Source organism: Carassius gibelio, chromosome A3 (genome assembly GCF_023724105.1).
Source record: "Carassius gibelio isolate Cgi1373 ecotype wild population from Czech Republic chromosome A3, carGib1.2-hapl.c, whole genome shotgun sequence".
NCBI lineage: Eukaryota > Metazoa > Chordata > Actinopteri > Cypriniformes > Cyprinidae > Carassius > Carassius gibelio.
Window position 1 is genome coordinate 12,888,759 of NC_068373.1, and position 17,438 is coordinate 12,906,196.

Here is a 17,438-nt window from a genome sequence, read left to right on the forward strand (position 1 = left end):
GACATTCTGCATTAGACCAATAATCTCAATATTGACACAGATTATTGGCACTTGGATATTGCACTATATGGCCTGAAAATGGCATTAAAGGCAGAGGTCACTGGGGGAAAAAAAATATAATAATAAATATAATCAGATCCTGCAGTCCACTAATCCCTTTAACCTCATCAGCTGATCACGCATTTCCACGAACTCCACAGCAAATCTGCTTAACTCACGCTTCTCAAACTGATCTGCTAAACCTGTGCTGCTCTTAAGAAACATCTGCTCCATGATGAACCTCTGTGCAGTCACCATGCTGACTCCTCTACCTTAACTATCCAAAACCCTGCTCCCTTTTAATACAGTGAACAACACATATCTTCTGACCTGTAATTAAATTCTTCTATTGTTTCAGATCTGGCCAGGCAGCAGCCCAGATAAACCTCTGTGCCAGATGTGCTGAATGACCTCACTAAGCCATTAATGATATCCGCTCTGTCAACGATCTGTTTCTCTTGGAACGCAACAAGGAGAATGCATACACACGCACAGATTTACACAATATTACATCATAACCTGTGCATTTGTTCCAGGGTTCCTAGTAAATCATATGAGGCTTATTTGCGCTGCTGATTATTTTCAATGTTTATGAACAGGGTATTTAGGATTATGTATGGATGTCTTATGGAGTCAGTACATAAAGATTATAGCCTTAATGTTATCATCTGAAATAAACAAATTAGAATTAAAGCTGCAAGCAGTGTTGAAAGGACCCTTGCACCGGAGCCAGTGAAAACAGTGAAAGGTTGGCAATATGCATTTAAAGTGGTTTATATTGGAGGAAAATGTCAAAGTAATTTCTATATGCCAAATTTCCTGCTGCCAGCTGCTGACGTTATGAACTGAATATGGGCATGTAGATATCTTCAGGCCAGGACTCTTATCAAACAAGAAATTTAGGGCAGATCAGACATTTCGTGTTCAAGTTAGTGTAAAACAAGTAGTTTCCAGTAGCCAGCAAGTGGCTGTGATTGTGTTCAGGCCAGCACTCTTATCAAACATGTGTTTTTTGGTGCAGATTGGACATTGTATGGCTGAGTAACAACAACTTGCTTTTCCATGGCAAAACATTGAAATTTGGCAGGCTACCACAGACATGCCCTTTCGTGAAAGTTCAAGATCTTTATAAACTTAACATTGCAAGGGGCTTTAGATTAGACTGACCAAATCTGGTGTCAATCTGATTAAATCTCTAGGAGTTCGTTAAAATACAATGCCTGAAAATGGCAAAAAAGGAACATATTTTGCATAAAATTAAAATTTGAATTTTGCATCAGACTTTTTTGTAGGTTTTGGTATGTTACATGTGTGTACTGAATTTCGTACATCTACATAAAACGTAGCTGGAGGGGCACTTCATTGAAAGTGTATAAGTGGTGCTATCAAGCTATTTTGCCACACCTAAATCTGAAACTTATACGTACATTTTAGCCATTTCCAGCGTGTGTGCATGTGCGCGTGTGTGCAAGGTTTCATGAGTTTTTGAGCATGTTCACACTCAAAAAAATACGATTTCATTATTTCATTTCAAATATTCTGGACTAGTTCACTAATCAAATAAACAAACGCATATGGACGTATACTATGATATATACGGTCTAATGTGTAATGGGGAAAAAAACTATTATGCAAAATAATGCATAAATGCAATAATAATATGATAATAATTATTATAATAAAAGCATTTACACTAGTCTCTGACTTTTGGCACTCATTCTAATTTTTATTTGTTTCTTTTTAATATTTTTTTTTTATGTAGAGAACATACAAGGTCAGTTGTTAAAAAAGGCAACAATTTATTTTAAGGACCAATTCTGACTATTAACTGGCATGCATATTACTTATTGGCTGTTTGTTAGTTATTATAGTAGTTATCATTATAGTTATTAGTAATAATAAAGCACATATTCTGCATGCCTTATTCTGCATGACCATATTTTAGATCTTTTAATTCTACTCCATACCTAAACTTAAGACTTAGTATTAATATACAGCAAATTAGGAGTTTATTGAGGCAAAAGTTGTAATCAATAGTTAACAGAAATTAAAGTGAAAAATTAAACCTTAAATTAAAGTGAGACCAAATTTTATCTGTGATTTCATAATGTGATTTATTATATATCACATACATTCACAAATATACGGTGCCCTGTAAAAATGGGTGTAGAGAAACCTTTCACTACACAGAAATTACTAGTAAATTTTTTTATGGGTTATGACAAGTAAAATTGTGTGCAAAGAAAATTTGTTCATTGTTTTTGTTGTTGTACAACTTGTTATTCAAAATCAGTAAATGTAAACTTCTATTAACCTGAAAATCATATTAAAGTATTATAAATGCAAATATTACATGTATTATTAAACATTAATATGTATCAAATTTATTACATTTAGCAAAGAAACAAAAATATTTAAGATTTTCACCCTTATTAATGTTTCCTATCAATCAAGTAAAGGAAGATGTCATGGCCAAACCCCAAACATCAAGAATAGTCCAAAATGTTTTCTTTACGAGACTCCAGGACTTAAAACTATAGCATATATGATTTCAGAGCAAGTCACTGCATGGATGCCATATCGAAAATGAAAATGAATAACTGGGTCCTATCATAATAGATGAACATAATGGGTCCCTCTGGCTGGAGCAGAGACAATGACAGACATGGAGTCAGAGCAAGACTGAGAGAATTTGTAAAGATAAATTACATAATGCTAACCTACTTTCTTGTTTGTTTATTTGTATTGTTTAATCCCACTATAGGCATTTTTTGTGCTCTGATGCTACATAATCCTTTATTTTTATGTGACATTCTCCTTCTGTCTTCCACTCATTGTATGCATCTAATCCAGTGTTAAAGTATTTAAAGCGGGATGATTTCAGCTTCTTCAAATCTTTATGATATAACAGGTTTGGTGTTCTGCTCAGTCTCTTCACCTCAGCATGTTCGGTGTGTCACATTTTCAGGAAAGAAGTTTTGTTTATAAAAAAAGTCTAACTTTTTTAATATAACATATAAAATGCACCCAAATGATAAACTGATTAACAATTTTTCCAAAAATATGTGATAAGTGCTAACCTTTCCCAACACAAACGGTCCATCCATTAATAACACTAACAACCATTAATGCTAAATCTGCTACTTGTCTCTGTTTAGTCTTCTCCACTCTTTTCTCTCACTATAGTCCTCTTTTGCTTTCGTCCTTTACATGAACAAACTTGATTGCTAATGTTTGTGCATTAACCAGTCAGCACTTGCAATTTTTACGCAGGCTCAAGATATATGGGGTGGAGAACAGTATTGTTACTGTCAGATCAGATATTGAATCTATTATATGTTATAATTTTACAATATGGTTTGGTAATTTAGGTCACAACTACAAAATGTGGTTAGGAGAGCCAGTGCTCCTAACTTCCCTTCAGAAGATTTTTGAGAGGTCTGTGAACCAAGTCATATTCTCCATTAATAAGGAGAAGCCTATGAGCTGATGCCCTCTGGTAGGAGATATACTTGTAAGATAAATATGAACAAATTCTCCTTAATTACATTATAAATTACATTATTAAATAATACCAAATGATCTCTCTGCGTGGGTATATGGGAAATGGGTATTGTGAAATGTATTTAGTGTAATATTAATATTGTGAAGTAGAAAATTTGTAAAGCTGACCTGCTTTCTTGACTGCTCAAGACAAATTTCTCTTTATGGAGACAACAAAGGATGCTAAACGAGTTTTGCCCTAGTTTGCCATTCAATAGCTTACCTTTACATCCTTAACCATGTTCATTGCCTCAATATAATGACTTCAAATTATCTAATGATTGGTTTACGAGCAAACAAATCACCCCAAGATCATCTCAAATGTTGCTATAAAACATTTAAAACTTACTTTTGTTTTATGTTTCACTGGTGCACAGAACTTTCATGAACACCTGGTCGAAATATTTAAGGCGTTTCACATAATTAGGTTACAAGGACCTATGCTTTGTAAATGTAAACGATTCTGTAGTGAAACATGTCACTGTCGACGATTTAACATGTATATATATATTTTCTGCAGTGTTTTTCAGATTTAAAAATAAGAAATTGAAGGCGGACTACACGAAGACCTAAAGGACGTCAGTACCAAAGCAACCCACGAGAGGACGCTGTTGGTCACGTGGTGATAGGACGAGGTCACGTGGTGCCACACAAGCGCGTTCACGAACCTGCAGATTATGAATCTAAATGAAGGATTTAATCTGAGATCACATAAACGGCAACATGCTTTATTTATATCTTAGCTTTTTTACCCGCTAAAATAATATAATATATTAAAAACAAATGTAATTTCGAATAAGTCAGGGCATTAATAATGCTTGTTAAATCAATGTTTTTACAGAAATCTACAGAAAAAGATACAAGGAAAAGCTTACAATTTAAAAAGGCCAAAATCTGACACCTAAAAACAACAGTGCAGAAGAATCAATGGATGCACACAGCTCATGGTAGTCAATGATGTTTTCTTTTATTTGTTGTTACAGTATTGTAAATTGTACTTAACTCTCCAAAAATTCAGACCGTTCCCACCCGAGCGGAGGGGCGTGGCCTGTGGCATGTCAGTCAAAGGTGGGAGGGGCTTCAAGGCTCTTCCACTCAGTTTAAAAATGAAACCATATCCATCCACTGCTCTCAAGGACATCCGCACTGCAACCAGTGCAGAATCAAACAAGTAAACCAGAAAACCGTAATGCTTGAAGTCGCATGAGTTTCACAAGCCTTTCATCTCAACTTATCTTTAACCTGACATCAATGATCCTACCTCTCGAGGCATTTACAAGCTCTACCAATATTTCCTGAACAACGTGACAAATTCAACAGAATTAAGAAGTAAATTACTTAGTCATTTATTTATGTTCAAAATACATGTAGTGAAATGTTTCCTCAGACTCTCTGCGGAACGGGCTTGGGATTCGTTACTCCACTGGTGCACTCTGTAAAAAGCTGATGGTTGCAAAATGAACCAAAAACCATTAAACAGTTATAATATTTAATTATAAAAAGAAATGCTGGTATCACTTAACATATCTTAAGTGAATCCAAAAGAATTTGGCAGCAAATGATGAGGTTTAAAGTCAGACTGCACAAACCACGGATACACATGCATACTGTGCACATTCACGCTCATGGAAATGGACATGTCCTGGGTAAGGGATGACAGTATCCTGTTTGGAAGGGCTTGATGATGTGGCAGGTTGTGATTGGCCACCAGGGCTGAAGGAGGTAAAATAAAAAGTAGCCTCTATTGTGTTTCTTCTATTCTTATGGCTCTCCCTAGTCCTCGCCTGCTTTCATCCCTCGCACAGACCCTTGGCTACGCATCTGAAAATTAAAACAAATAGATTTAATAATCTGTCACATGCAAGTTTTTTTAAAGAAAGAAATGAAACTTTTAGTTAGGACAGATTAATCAAAAGTGATTGTATGATTTTTAAAAATGCTTTAGAATTTTGTTTTCATCAAAGGAAATTTTTTTTATCTTGATTTCCCACAAAAATATTAATCAGCACATCTGTTTTTAAAATTAATAATAAGAAGAAAATATTCGCTAACACTTTACAATAAGGTCTCATTAGTTCATGTTAGTTAATGCATTAATAAAACAAAAAAATAACAATGAACAATACGTTTGTTAAAGTATTTATTAATCTTCATTTAAAAATAAGTTTATAAAAATGCAACTCTTCATTGTCAGTTCATGTTAGCTTAGGTCTATTGAAAAATATTAATGTCCAACTTTTGATTTGAATAATGCATTAGTAAATGTTTCAATTAAGTAATTTAGTTTGCATGAACTAACAATGAAAAATTCTAGTTATTTAAAGTTAAATAACAAAACATTATTGCAAAGTGTTAAATTATTATTACTGTATTTTTGATCAAACACAATGCAGCGTTGGTGAGCATAAGAGACTTTCCAAAATTGACCGAAAATAATGATTAAAATACCTTTGGAACAACAAAGTCCAGCTTTATGTCACATAAAACTGATAAGAGTGTAACTGCAGGTATAAATCATCTCCATTAATCCGGATATCTTGCAGTCATTCTGTCGATGTGAGCAGAACTGTGTTGCATGGTTTCTACAGAAACACAAACCTGGTCCAACTCCCTCTGTGTTTCTTCCTCCATCCTACGAATGTCATCCATAGTGAGGTCCACCCAGCGGTCCAGCCAACAGAAGAGCTGCCGATGGAAATTAGTGAAAAGCCTTTTCTCCTGCTACTCAAACAGAGAGAGAGAGAGATGGGGATGATATTAGTACAACAGGATTAACAAAGACTTATTAACACCTCACAAGAGCGGTCACCAAAAATATTGTCACATTGGTCTGAAAAGTTATAGGAACAACTCCCAACATCAGGGCTGATTTCATGTAGTTTGCTCATACTTCACAGTATATTCCACTCTGTTTTCCATTTGTTATTAATAAAGGAATTAATTAGTAGCTTTAGTTCTATAGGAGTTATTGTGCAAATTTTGAGGTCTGCTGATAATGCCTTTTTTGCAGCAGTCTGCTTTCTCATTTGCTGCAATTCCACAGAGCCCAGGTATCCAACCAGCACAAATAAGTAACAAGTAAGTAAGTTAAGTGTTTTTGTGCTGGTGCCATATTGAATTCTTTAGTACTGATGGATCACCTTATGAATGAAGTTCTCCACACGTCCCTGCAGACCCCACCAGCGAAAGTGAACCGTCACCAACTTGTACGCTGTCATATAGGGACAGTTACCATTATGAAGCTCTTTCTGCAAGAGACAGACATGGGTGGGTGCATGAGGAGCAGATATTGCAGATAATCACTCACTTTGATAGCTAAATACAATCAATGTGAACAGAAGCTGTGCATTCAAGACTGAATGAGAATATCAATGACAGCATTAGCTCAGTTCTCAGAAAAGAATAAATCCAAAATGGCAGACAAGGCAAGAGAAATATGTCGATATCAAATAAACCTATTTCAGTACTTAAAAGTATCAATAAAAAAGTAGCTTACTGTAATTTAAACTGTTTAACTCTCATGTCATGCCAGCTACAATAGATATACTAAAGGCAAATTATTTGCAGTTATTTCAATAGAAATCCACACAATCTGAAATCGTGCGGGAGGACAAAAGATTTCCCCACGTGGATTTGGTGTGAAAGTGAATTCTGTGTGTGTGCTGTGCATTATGTATCACTACATTATTGACAATAAGCAATGAACCTGTAAAAGGCAGCTTTCTATGTAGGGAGTACTCATCAAGGAAGCTCACTAGGGGTTTGTTCTTATATGCATATATGAATATGGCCTTTTGTGTACCTTCCATTCAGGTCCCAGAGGTCCTCTCCCAGTTTTCTCCGAGTGGTAGATGGCAGGGTCCTCTTCTGGTTTATAATCCTGAGAGATGAATGAAACAGAGATGGAGGGATGAGGAAGGAAGATGAGAAATATAAAAGCAAAATGGCAGGTCAACAGAGAATTCTGTGCTTATGTATGGATTTGATTTAAATCTGTAGGATTTTAATGAACTCGACATGAAGTAGAATAAGATTAAGACCTGGAGCGTCTTTAGCACTAATACAAATTCTGGACCTATAATTTGACAAACACAGAAATGCACTTGTCTATTTCAACTCACCACATCATCCACCTGAGAGCGATCAGCTATATCGATCGGCACAATCTCAATGTCCTCCCACTCCTCAGGAGGAAGACCATGAGGCTGCACGAGAGGAAGAATACAACATTTCAGTGGAATTACTTATAGACGTATGGGGGTAGAATTTTGTATTATTCCAAATTAATAGATTATGATCCACAAAAAACGTAGAGAGATTTACAAAAAATTAACATATTGACGAATAAATAAAATAGGATCCACAGATAAATCTCAGAGTTTCACAACAATTAATTAAATTCAATGTTAATAAACAGGTTAATAAATAACATGATTGACAATAGCGAGAATGTGCTATGATTGGTCAGTGAAGTGTGGCCGTTATCTGATTGGCTCGAGTAGACGGTGGGAGGAGTTTATACTTTTGTGGACTCTCAGCATCTTGACATTAGAAATGTTTGAAATATAGCTTTTATTTTCAAATCTCATTTTATTAATTTGTTTAATTCTTTGTAAATCTCCTGACATTTGTTTGTGGTTTATCCATTTATGTGGAATAATGCAACAATTCTTTCCCCATATAGATTTAGACTTTCAAATGGACCTATTCATCGTATGAACAAACAGCTTAAGTCAGATCTCTTTTCTATTCTCAACTGTGAATAAGCCTGTAACAAAAATGACATCTGCTAAATAAATTTTTAAAAAAGAAGACATAATACAGGAAATTCTTATCAAAATTAACATTATATTTACGGTAATAAATCTGAGGCGAAAGTTTGTTAATCAACCATCCATCTTAACCAACAGCAGCTTCTAATGCTTTTTATTAATTTTTTTATAATGTCTGCATTTGCAGTTGAATAATGTCTCCATTTGCATTGCACGCAGACTAAAAAAATATTAGTGAAAGACTCTCTGGTTGAAAGACTCCACCTGTAGCATCTGTCGCAGAGTTATTTGGCACGTAAAGTTGCTGATAAACTGTGAATTAACACTCACATTCTCAGTTGTTTCCATGTCTGGTTTATGCCAGGTTTCAATCTTAATGAAGAAATCATCCTTCATGTATTCATTCTGAAAAGCAGAAGGAGAGCATCACAAACTGAATTCATTTTGAACACAGTATTCAGATCAAAAGAGTGAGACATGCTGACTAAACTCTGATTCAGCAAAAACAACCCATGAGGAGTCTAGAATGATCTCAGAGCGTGATGATTTCAAAAACACACTTACTGTAACAACTGCGGTGTCCCATGATTGATTCAGTTGTGGGAATGAAGAGAACAATGAAAAGTGATTTTTTTTTTTGTATAGATCAGTAATTGATCAATGTATTAAAAGCAAAAGCAAAAGAAAAAGGTAGAATTATTCACTCTCATTCATATTTAATCATTTATTCACACATGCACAAAATAATTAGTATTTACTAACTAGTGCGACAGTATGGATAGGCGTTCCAGGCTTTCTCATGAAAAACCAGGGCTCCTTCAGGGGCAAACATCTGAATAAAACCGGGAACCTTGCTGTAAAAGAAAATTAATATTCATAATATTGCTTGGGAATAGTTGTAAAACAGAGTTGTTGTCACAAGGGCTGCATCTCATTAATTATAAGACTCAGAAGACCAATTACACAAAAGCTTGTCTTCTCTAAAAGTGGTTAAGTATATTTATTTTAAACAATGCAATAATTAAAATTAATTTTATGAATATTATCCTTCAAACGTAATATTTCTTTGATAAAAAAGCAAACACAATCTTTGCAATTGTTTTATCGTTTACATTTAGCTGAAAAGTCTATTATTGTGACTTAACTCATGTAATATGACAACATGTCCCATGAATCAGTCAAATCTTTTTATTTTATTTTATGCAATTTCAAAATATTTTTTTCCTTGATGAGACAAAGTAAGAAGTGTGGAACTTGCTCCAGACTTCCCAAAACAGTACTGATTGGGGTCTTTTAAAAATGTCTTTATATTTTTGAAAGTCTCTTATGCTCACCAGGGCTGCATTTATTTTATCAAAAACACGAAAACTGGAATACTGCGAAATAATATTTATAATAACTATAGAATATATTCCATAGAATTGTAATTTATTCAAAGCTGAATTGTCACATAATCTTTCTGAAAAATCCTTCTTATTTTCTGACTTGGAGCTCAAGAAACATTTCTTATTATCAATGTTGAAACAGTTCTTTAAAGAACAGAAAACATAAAAAAAACCAGCATTTATTAAAAATAGTTAATTTTGTAACTTTTGTAACATATACTGTTATATATAATGACTCCAAGTTAACGGCAGTGTAAATTTCACTCCATATAACTAGAACAGTAAGTGTATTTGCTAAACAGAAGATGTTTCTGCTAGAGCTTCCTACAACAATTCTTGAGACGACAGTCTTATCTTACTGATAAAGTGCAACCAGCATGGCTGCCAACATCATTAAAGCCTCTACACATGCTCTCACCTGTGTATGTGGTAGATCTTGTGGGTGTACTGGCCCTTCTCTCCGTCCTTCTCATAAGGTTCATTTCGGAGGACCTCGATCCCTTCTCCTCCTCCTGTGTTGTTCTTACTGGCCTCTGCAACCGAGTACAGTTGGCCAACCTGGTACTGAGAGTGGGGCGAGCGGGTGTTACATAAATTACTAGTGTCAACTGCCCACCAGTTCACAGCACAACAGAGACAAACAATGCAATGCTGAAGAGGTGCTGCTGACTCCATTAAAGTGAAGGAAGCTGTCTAAATATTTGCTTAAACAGAAACACAGATACCCAGCTGGCCACAGCAGCCGGTTACTGAAAAAACAGGCACTCTTACCTCTTCTACTGAACATGGCAACAGCACCTGGCTGAACAGAGAAGTGAGCAGAGGTTAAAAACCGCTCAGACTCATTTATTCTCTCATATCAATAACAACAGCCTCGCGTCGCGCCTGTATAACGGGTGTGTCGTTAGCCGGCCCCGCTTTATTTGGCCATTAAACGGCATTTAAACATCAAGCAGAGTCTGAACTCAATATATAACTCTTATTAAATACCCATCCTATCATGCTGTGGTGAATAGCGGCGTCGGTGAGGACGCGGTCTATTAAACTCTATAATACTGTATCAGACAGGCTAACGTTAAGCGGCTAGCGTCACATCCAAATCACGGGCTTAAAATTATCTGTTTATTATGCCATATGGTCAATTGTTTAAAATACGGCAGCCGCTAACTATAAAATACAGCGTAACTGTATCTAGTTAATGTATACAGTGAAAGCCACTCACTATTGCTTGATGAGTACCATCCCGAATCTGAGACAGAACAGTACATTCAACAACAGACTGCGGTCGCCGGAAGTGAGGCACGCGCGTCATCAGTGGAGAGGGGCGTGAGGAGGACACGCAGGGGGTTGAGAAGAGAGAGAGACCATGATGGGAAGGGAATTTCGTGGGACTAACAGTCTTGTCTGTTATAAATTAAACAGTAGAGACTGAGTATTCTTATTTTTCCTCATTGTGAAGTCTAAAGTCAGATAGATGGATGGATGGATGGATGGATGGATGGATGGATGGATGGATAGATAGATAGATAGATAGATAGATAGATAGATAGATAGATAGATAGATAGATAGATAGATAGATAGATAGATAGATAGATGACAAGTAATGCGAGTTATGCAATCAGATTATTTTTTCAAGTAACTAAGCATGCAGAACTGGGAAGTAACTGATTAGGCTACATGTAATCTGGATTATGTAATAAGATTCCAAAAATTAAGTAGGCCTACTTGTGATTAGATAAAATTACATTTGAAAATACTCATAATCAGTAACATTTTTATTGATTACATATTATTTCACACAATAGCAGTGTTCATAATTTATTGATTCTCCGTAATTTTTCTTTTTAATCTTTTAATTTTTTCTTTCTAAAATATCGTAGCAAATTCATTCAGAAAGTCTTCCAGTTTTGTGGACATTCACACAAAAGACCAGTCACTTATCAGCTGGGTACAGCATTTGACCACTGGGTTTACAAAAATCATTTTCAGGGGTAAGATGCATTTCAGCTTTGCATCAAGTACTTATGGACACATTCATTTTTATCTGAATTATGGTGGGTGGGTTATTTAACCATGTATAACCATCTCTTTGGAAGGCTTTTGTCTTTCAAAAACATAAAAATGCACATATTCATGTTATTTACATGTAATACATGGATTTCCAAACTTTCCTGTCATCTGAACCTCTTTTACCTATATTTACATGAAGTTCCCTTGAGATTTGAAAATAAATATGTTGATAATTAAGTGTAACATTTGCATGTTCACAGTTCTATGAAGTTGGTTAATGGTCACATGATGCAGGTAAACAAATTTCATATTTTTAGTTAAGTGATTTATTTTGACTGATGATATTTTTAAACAATTTATTTTAATTTTACAGTATTATGATCTAATGTTTAGCTTTTAATTAAACTCATGAACCCCCTGCAGTTGCTTTATGAACCCCAGTTTGGGAATCCTTGATGTAATATAATGTTTAATGCACTTCATGTTGTTAATTACATCAAATGGAATATATTTTCTTACTCTTACTCTATTTTTATATCAATATGGTACAAGATTGTCCTGTTTAAATCAATGTGATAAACAAGTTTGGTAATAGTAATCTAAAAGTAATCAAAAAGTTGTCTGTTATGGATAAATTTATAACTATAACTATGCTAGTAAGGTAACACATTACTTTTTCATTTACAAGAAAATATCTGAAATACTTTTAAAATAAGTACTGGCAGTTAATTTGTTTTTCCATTTATTGACTGACATCTCTCTTGTCCCTATAGTGCAGAAGTTGTATGTGCACTGTGTAAACATGATGGTTACTGTAGTTCTAGAATAAATGTGAACATGCATTTACTCACTTGCACAAAAACAGATTCACTATTCTTCAAAATAAATTCAATTCAATTCAAGTCTATTTGTATAGCGCTTTTTACAATACATATTAATTGCAAAGCAACTTTACAGAAAATTAAGTTTCTACAATATTTAGTAGTGGCTTATCAGTGTTGAGTTTCAGTTTATGTGCATATGACAGAACTGTACAGAAAAATTAATTAAAGTTGTAATAAAACAGATGATGAACACTATTAACAGTGCAATCATGCAATCACTCTTGGTGTTCTGGATCCAGACTGAAGCTTGTGTAAATCCTAGTTACTTTTTTTTCTCAGTAACTGTAACAGATTACAGTTACAGTTACAGTTACATTACTGGTTTTGTCCCAACACTGATTTTAAAGACTGTTGACAACCAAACCATTTCGGTGACCCCCAAAAACATAGATATTTATCAAAATATATGGTTATGTTCCACAAAAAATGTAAGTCATACTGGTTTGGAATGAGATGAGGATGAGTAAATGATCCCAGAGTTTTCGTTTTTGGGTAGGCTGTCCCTTTAAAATTAATAAAAACATGAGCTCTGTAAAAATTGCAATAGTACTGTATTTAGTTAATGTTATTAGTTTCTATTTGGTTTATATTTATTACTCTCTCTTTAACCCAGACTGCTTTAACCACACTCTGGAATCTGTAAAATGATTTTATCTTCATGTTATATAATCGATTAGTTACTGTAGATACGGCCTTTATGCATTTCACTGTTAAATGATAATCAAGTAAGCCTATAATAATCATTGACATAGTTAATTAAGCTTTGGCCAACTTAAGAGTCAATCAATTTAAGGCATGCATACGCATTTGAGAACATTTAATTATTTGAGCATTTAAGTAAAAAAAAAAAAAAGTCTTTTGTAATATTTTGTTTATATTTAACCGTTTATTGTAATGCTCAGATTCTTGTAAAAAAAAAAAAAAGTCTTTTGTAATATTTTGTTTATATTTAACCGTTTATTGTAATGCTCAGATTCTTGTAAAAAAAAAAAAAAAAAAAAAAAAACACTTTCATATGGCACAACATCAATGCCTACAATTTGAATTTAAACACAGAAAGAAAAAAAAAATCACATTTCAACATCTCAGCATGCAAAACACTTTGTATTTATTTCTTAAAGTGCAGATAACACATTGAATACCATTAGAGGTCTTATAGATGTACAGTATACATTAGCATTTCATACAATGTAGCAGAACAGATATACAAAAAAAACAAACAAACAAAAAACTTTTATATGCACTCTTTCAAATGTAAATGTTCAACTCGAATCTTTGAACAATATTGTAATATTCTCCAAAAAAAATTTGAATGTAGCATACAATGCACCAGAAAATCAGCAGTAGTGGTCCACAAGAACATCCAAATAAATGCTCCAAAAATTCTTAAACAACAAATAATTTAAATGGAATTACAAAGAAACCTAACCAAAATTAATTACACTGCTCATCTCTTACTTAATCCACCTCTTCAATAGTGGGCCCCTGAGCACTGGCCCCTGATCCTCCACGTGTCTGAGCTCCACATCCTCCAGCTGGCATCCCTCCCTGATACAGTTTAGTGATGATTGGATTGCAGACTTTCTCCAGCTCCTTCAGATGATGTTCATACTCCTCTTTGTCAGCCAGCTGGTTGTTTTCTAGCCAGCTGACGGCCTCGTTACATTTCTCAATAACTTTCTTCTTGTCGTCCTCGCTGATCTTTCCCTTCAGGTTCTCATCTTCCACACTGTTCTTCATGTTGAAGGCGTAGGACTCCAGAGAGTTTTTGGCAGCAATCTTCTCTCTTTGCAGATCGTCTTCAGCTTTGTACTTGTCTGCTTCCTGCACCATCCTCTCGATCTCGTCTTTACTCAGTCTGCCCTTGTCATTGGTGATGGTGATCTTGTTCTCTTTTCCAGTGCTTTTGTCCACCGCGGACACATTTAGGATCCCATTGGCATCGATGTCAAAGGTCACTTCGATCTGCGGGACTCCACGTGGAGCAGGTGGGATTCCTGTCAGCTCAAATTTACCCAGAAGGTTGTTGTCTTTTGTCATTGCCCTCTCTCCCTCATAGACCTGGATCAGGACCCCGGGCTGGTTGTCTGAGTAGGTGGTGAAGGTCTGGGTCTGTTTGGTGGGGATGGTGGTGTTGCGTTTGATCAGTGGCGTCATGACTCCACCTGCCGTCTCGATGCCCAGGGACAGTGGAGCCACATCCAGCAGCAGCAGGTCCTGGACGTTTCCAGATGTGTCTCCCATGAGGATGGCGGCTTGGACCGCAGCGCCATAAGCCACTGCCTCGTCTGGATTGATGCTCTTGTTAAGTTCTCTGCCGTTGAAGAAATCCTGCAGAAGCTTCTGGATCTTTGGGATTCTTGTTGATCCTCCGACCAACACAATGTCATTGATCTGAGACTTGTCCATCTTGGCGTCCCTCAGGGCTTTTTCCACAGGCTCAAGTGTTCCTCTGAAGAGGTCCGAGCACATCTCTTCAAAGCGAGCTCTGGTGATGGACGTGTAGAAGTCGATGCCCTCGTACAGTGAGTCGATCTCAATGCTGGCCTGAGAGCTGGACGAGAGGGTCCTCTTGGCTCGCTCACATGCTGTCCTCAGCCTCCTCAGGGCCCTCTTGTTCTGACTGATGTCCTTCTTGTGTTTCCTCTTGAATTCTTCAACAAAGTGATTCACCATGCGGTTGTCGAAGTCCTCTCCACCCAGATGAGTGTCTCCAGCCGTGGCCTTCACCTCAAAGATGCCATCTTCAATGGTCAGGATGGACACATCAAAGGTGCCTCCTCCCAGGTCAAAGATCAGTACGTTGCGCTCTGAAGCTTTGCTTTTGTCAAGGCCGTAGGCAATGGCTGCAGCTGTGGGCTCGTTGATGATTCTCAGGACATTCAGTCCAGCGATAACTCCAGCGTCTTTAGTCGCTTGCCTCTGGGAATCGTTAAAATATGCAGGAACTGTAATAACAGCATTCGTCACCTTATTTCCCAGGTAAGCCTCTGCAATCTCCTTCATCTTCACCAGGACCATGGAAGAGATTTCCTCAGGGTAAAATGATTTGGTCTCTCCTTTGTACTCAACCTGTACCTTAGGCTTTCCTCCATCACTGATGACTTGGAAAGACCAGTGCTTCATGTCAGACTGCACAACTGGCTCATCAAACTTCCTGCCAATCAGCCTCTTGGCGTCAAACACGGTGTTGTTGGGGTTCATGGCCACCTGGTTTTTAGCTGCATCTCCAATGAGCCTCTCGGTGTCTGTGAAGGCAACATAGCTGGGTGTTGTTCTGTTCCCCTGGTCATTGGCGATGATCTCCACTTTTCCATGCTGAAACACCCCCACACAGGAGTAGGTGGTGCCCAGGTCAATCCCAATAGCAACTCCTTTTGCAGATGACATCTTTTTCACAGGTAGTTAAGAGCTAACTATAAGAAATTAGAAATCATTTAAATATGTATAATTAAATAAAACATTTATACATTGTGCAAAAAAGCAGTAGGCAAAAAATATATATAATATTAATGTAATTAGTAAATAAATATATGAATCAGGAAGGTCTATGGAAGGATCTAGAGGCTGACTAACTAAATACCAAATGCACAAATAAAAATTATTATTTTTATAAAGTTCCAATTGATGTTAATAGTGTTCACGAAGCGTTAGAGAACCAATATTGGTGTTTGAATATATATTTAATTTATCTTTAAGACACAAAAGCAGATATACACACTTAACAGTGAAATAATACAGAGATTAAATAAGATAAAAAAGAGAAACTAAACAAGAATAATTTGCAGGGACACGTCAATAGAACTGTTTATTTTTGTTTAAATCAAAGAGGTAATGAATTTAAGCTAATGCGGAGATAAAATAAGATAATAAAGAGAAACCAAACAAGAATACTATAAATATGCTTACCTCAAAATATTGTATTAGTAGATGCACCGTAGCTTCTTCAACAGTTTTGATTCTTCAGAGTCTTCACTTTCGTTTTCTTCGCAGTAATCGTAGCTGGTCCTGCAGAAACACTGAAGCTCTCAACCTCCGCTGCTGTTTATATAGACGTCTGTCTCCTTCTTCCAAGTTCTAAACATTTCTCGAAGGCTCGCGCTGAACTGACCAATGAAAGGATGAAACACAGAAAGTTCCGCCCATGGTTGCTGTGGCAGCATATAGGAACATTCATGTATTTTCTGGAGCCTTCGCTAAGATTCTAGTCATAAAAATGAAAAACTTGTTTAGTATTCGTATAGACTGCATGTACAGCATCATCAACATTCAGAAAACTACTTATTATGTAGCTATAAAACACATCGGATTTATTTCTGACAGTCAATCCAAACGCTTTCTTCTTCTTTTTTTACAATAATTAAATACAACATTGTATAATATTTGATATCTGTGATTGCCGTTACCCTGATGGATTTATTTATTTGTTTCCAGCATGATTAATTTTCTAAGTTTAATTCATCATTCAATTTAATTCATGAATTCATCATTCAACATATCATCCAGAGCATACAATGATTTAATGACTGATATTCATAAATCACATTCCCGGTGAAACACTGATGTGTGTCAAACGTAATTAGAAGAAAAATCAATTTAGGTCAAATGTTTTCATGAAAGCTAAAATGTTTGCCTATCTTGTCATTTTAATCTTAAATGTTAAAGATCTTGTTTTGTTAAGCCGTAATCAATAGAGGGCACTAAATGCACATGAAAGAGAGACAAATGTTTCTTTTGTGACAAACACCTGTCTGTTCATGTACGTTAAGATCTACTCTGGTATGCACTATAATGCTTTTTCACT

General features: G+C 35.7%; 2 protein-coding genes across 2 annotated transcripts; both read right to left on the bottom strand.

Annotated features, from left to right (window-relative positions):
• Nucleotides 1-4,524: 4,524 nt before the first annotated feature.
• Nucleotides 4,525-11,100, bottom strand: LOC127947285 (phosphatidylinositol transfer protein beta isoform-like). Its single transcript, XM_052544299.1, has 11 exons — nt 10,962-11,100; nt 10,511-10,541; nt 10,158-10,303; nt 9,117-9,208; nt 8,919-8,926; nt 8,685-8,759; nt 7,704-7,787; nt 7,385-7,462; nt 6,723-6,830; nt 6,181-6,303; nt 4,525-5,403 (listed from the first exon to the last, which is right to left on the bottom strand). The coding sequence occupies exons 1-11, from the start codon at nt 10,979-10,981 to the stop codon at nt 5,356-5,358; spliced, it is 813 nt and encodes a 270-aa protein (XP_052400259.1). The 5' UTR covers nt 10,982-11,100; the 3' UTR covers nt 4,525-5,355.
• Nucleotides 11,101-13,719: 2,619 nt separating this feature from the next.
• LOC127947330 (heat shock 70 kDa protein-like) lies at nt 13,720-16,732 on the bottom strand. Its single transcript, XM_052544376.1, has 2 exons — nt 16,544-16,732; nt 13,720-16,050 (listed from the first exon to the last, which is right to left on the bottom strand). Exon 2 carries the CDS (start codon nt 16,022-16,024, stop codon nt 14,093-14,095), a length of 1,932 nt encoding a protein of 643 aa, XP_052400336.1. The 5' UTR covers nt 16,025-16,050; nt 16,544-16,732; the 3' UTR covers nt 13,720-14,092.
• Nucleotides 16,733-17,438: the final 706 nt, after the last annotated feature.

What these genes read in the sequence shown, in the direction of transcription:
- LOC127947285 (XM_052544299.1), bottom strand. Translation starts at nt 10,981, where the DNA reads ATGGTACTCATCAAGCAATA. An exon ending in AAGATCTACCACATACACAG is followed by an intron (nt 9,209 to 10,157) that starts GTGAGAGCATGT and finishes TTTCTTTTACAG; the next exon opens with CAAGGTTCCCGGTTTTATTC. An exon ending in CTCTGGGACCTGAATGGAAG is followed by an intron (nt 6,831 to 7,384) that starts GTACACAAAAGG and finishes TGTCTCTTGCAG; the next exon opens with AAAGAGCTTCATAATGGTAA.
- LOC127947330 (XM_052544376.1), bottom strand. Translation starts at nt 16,024, where the DNA reads ATGTCATCTGCAAAAGGAGTTGCTATTGGGATTGACCTGGGCACCACC.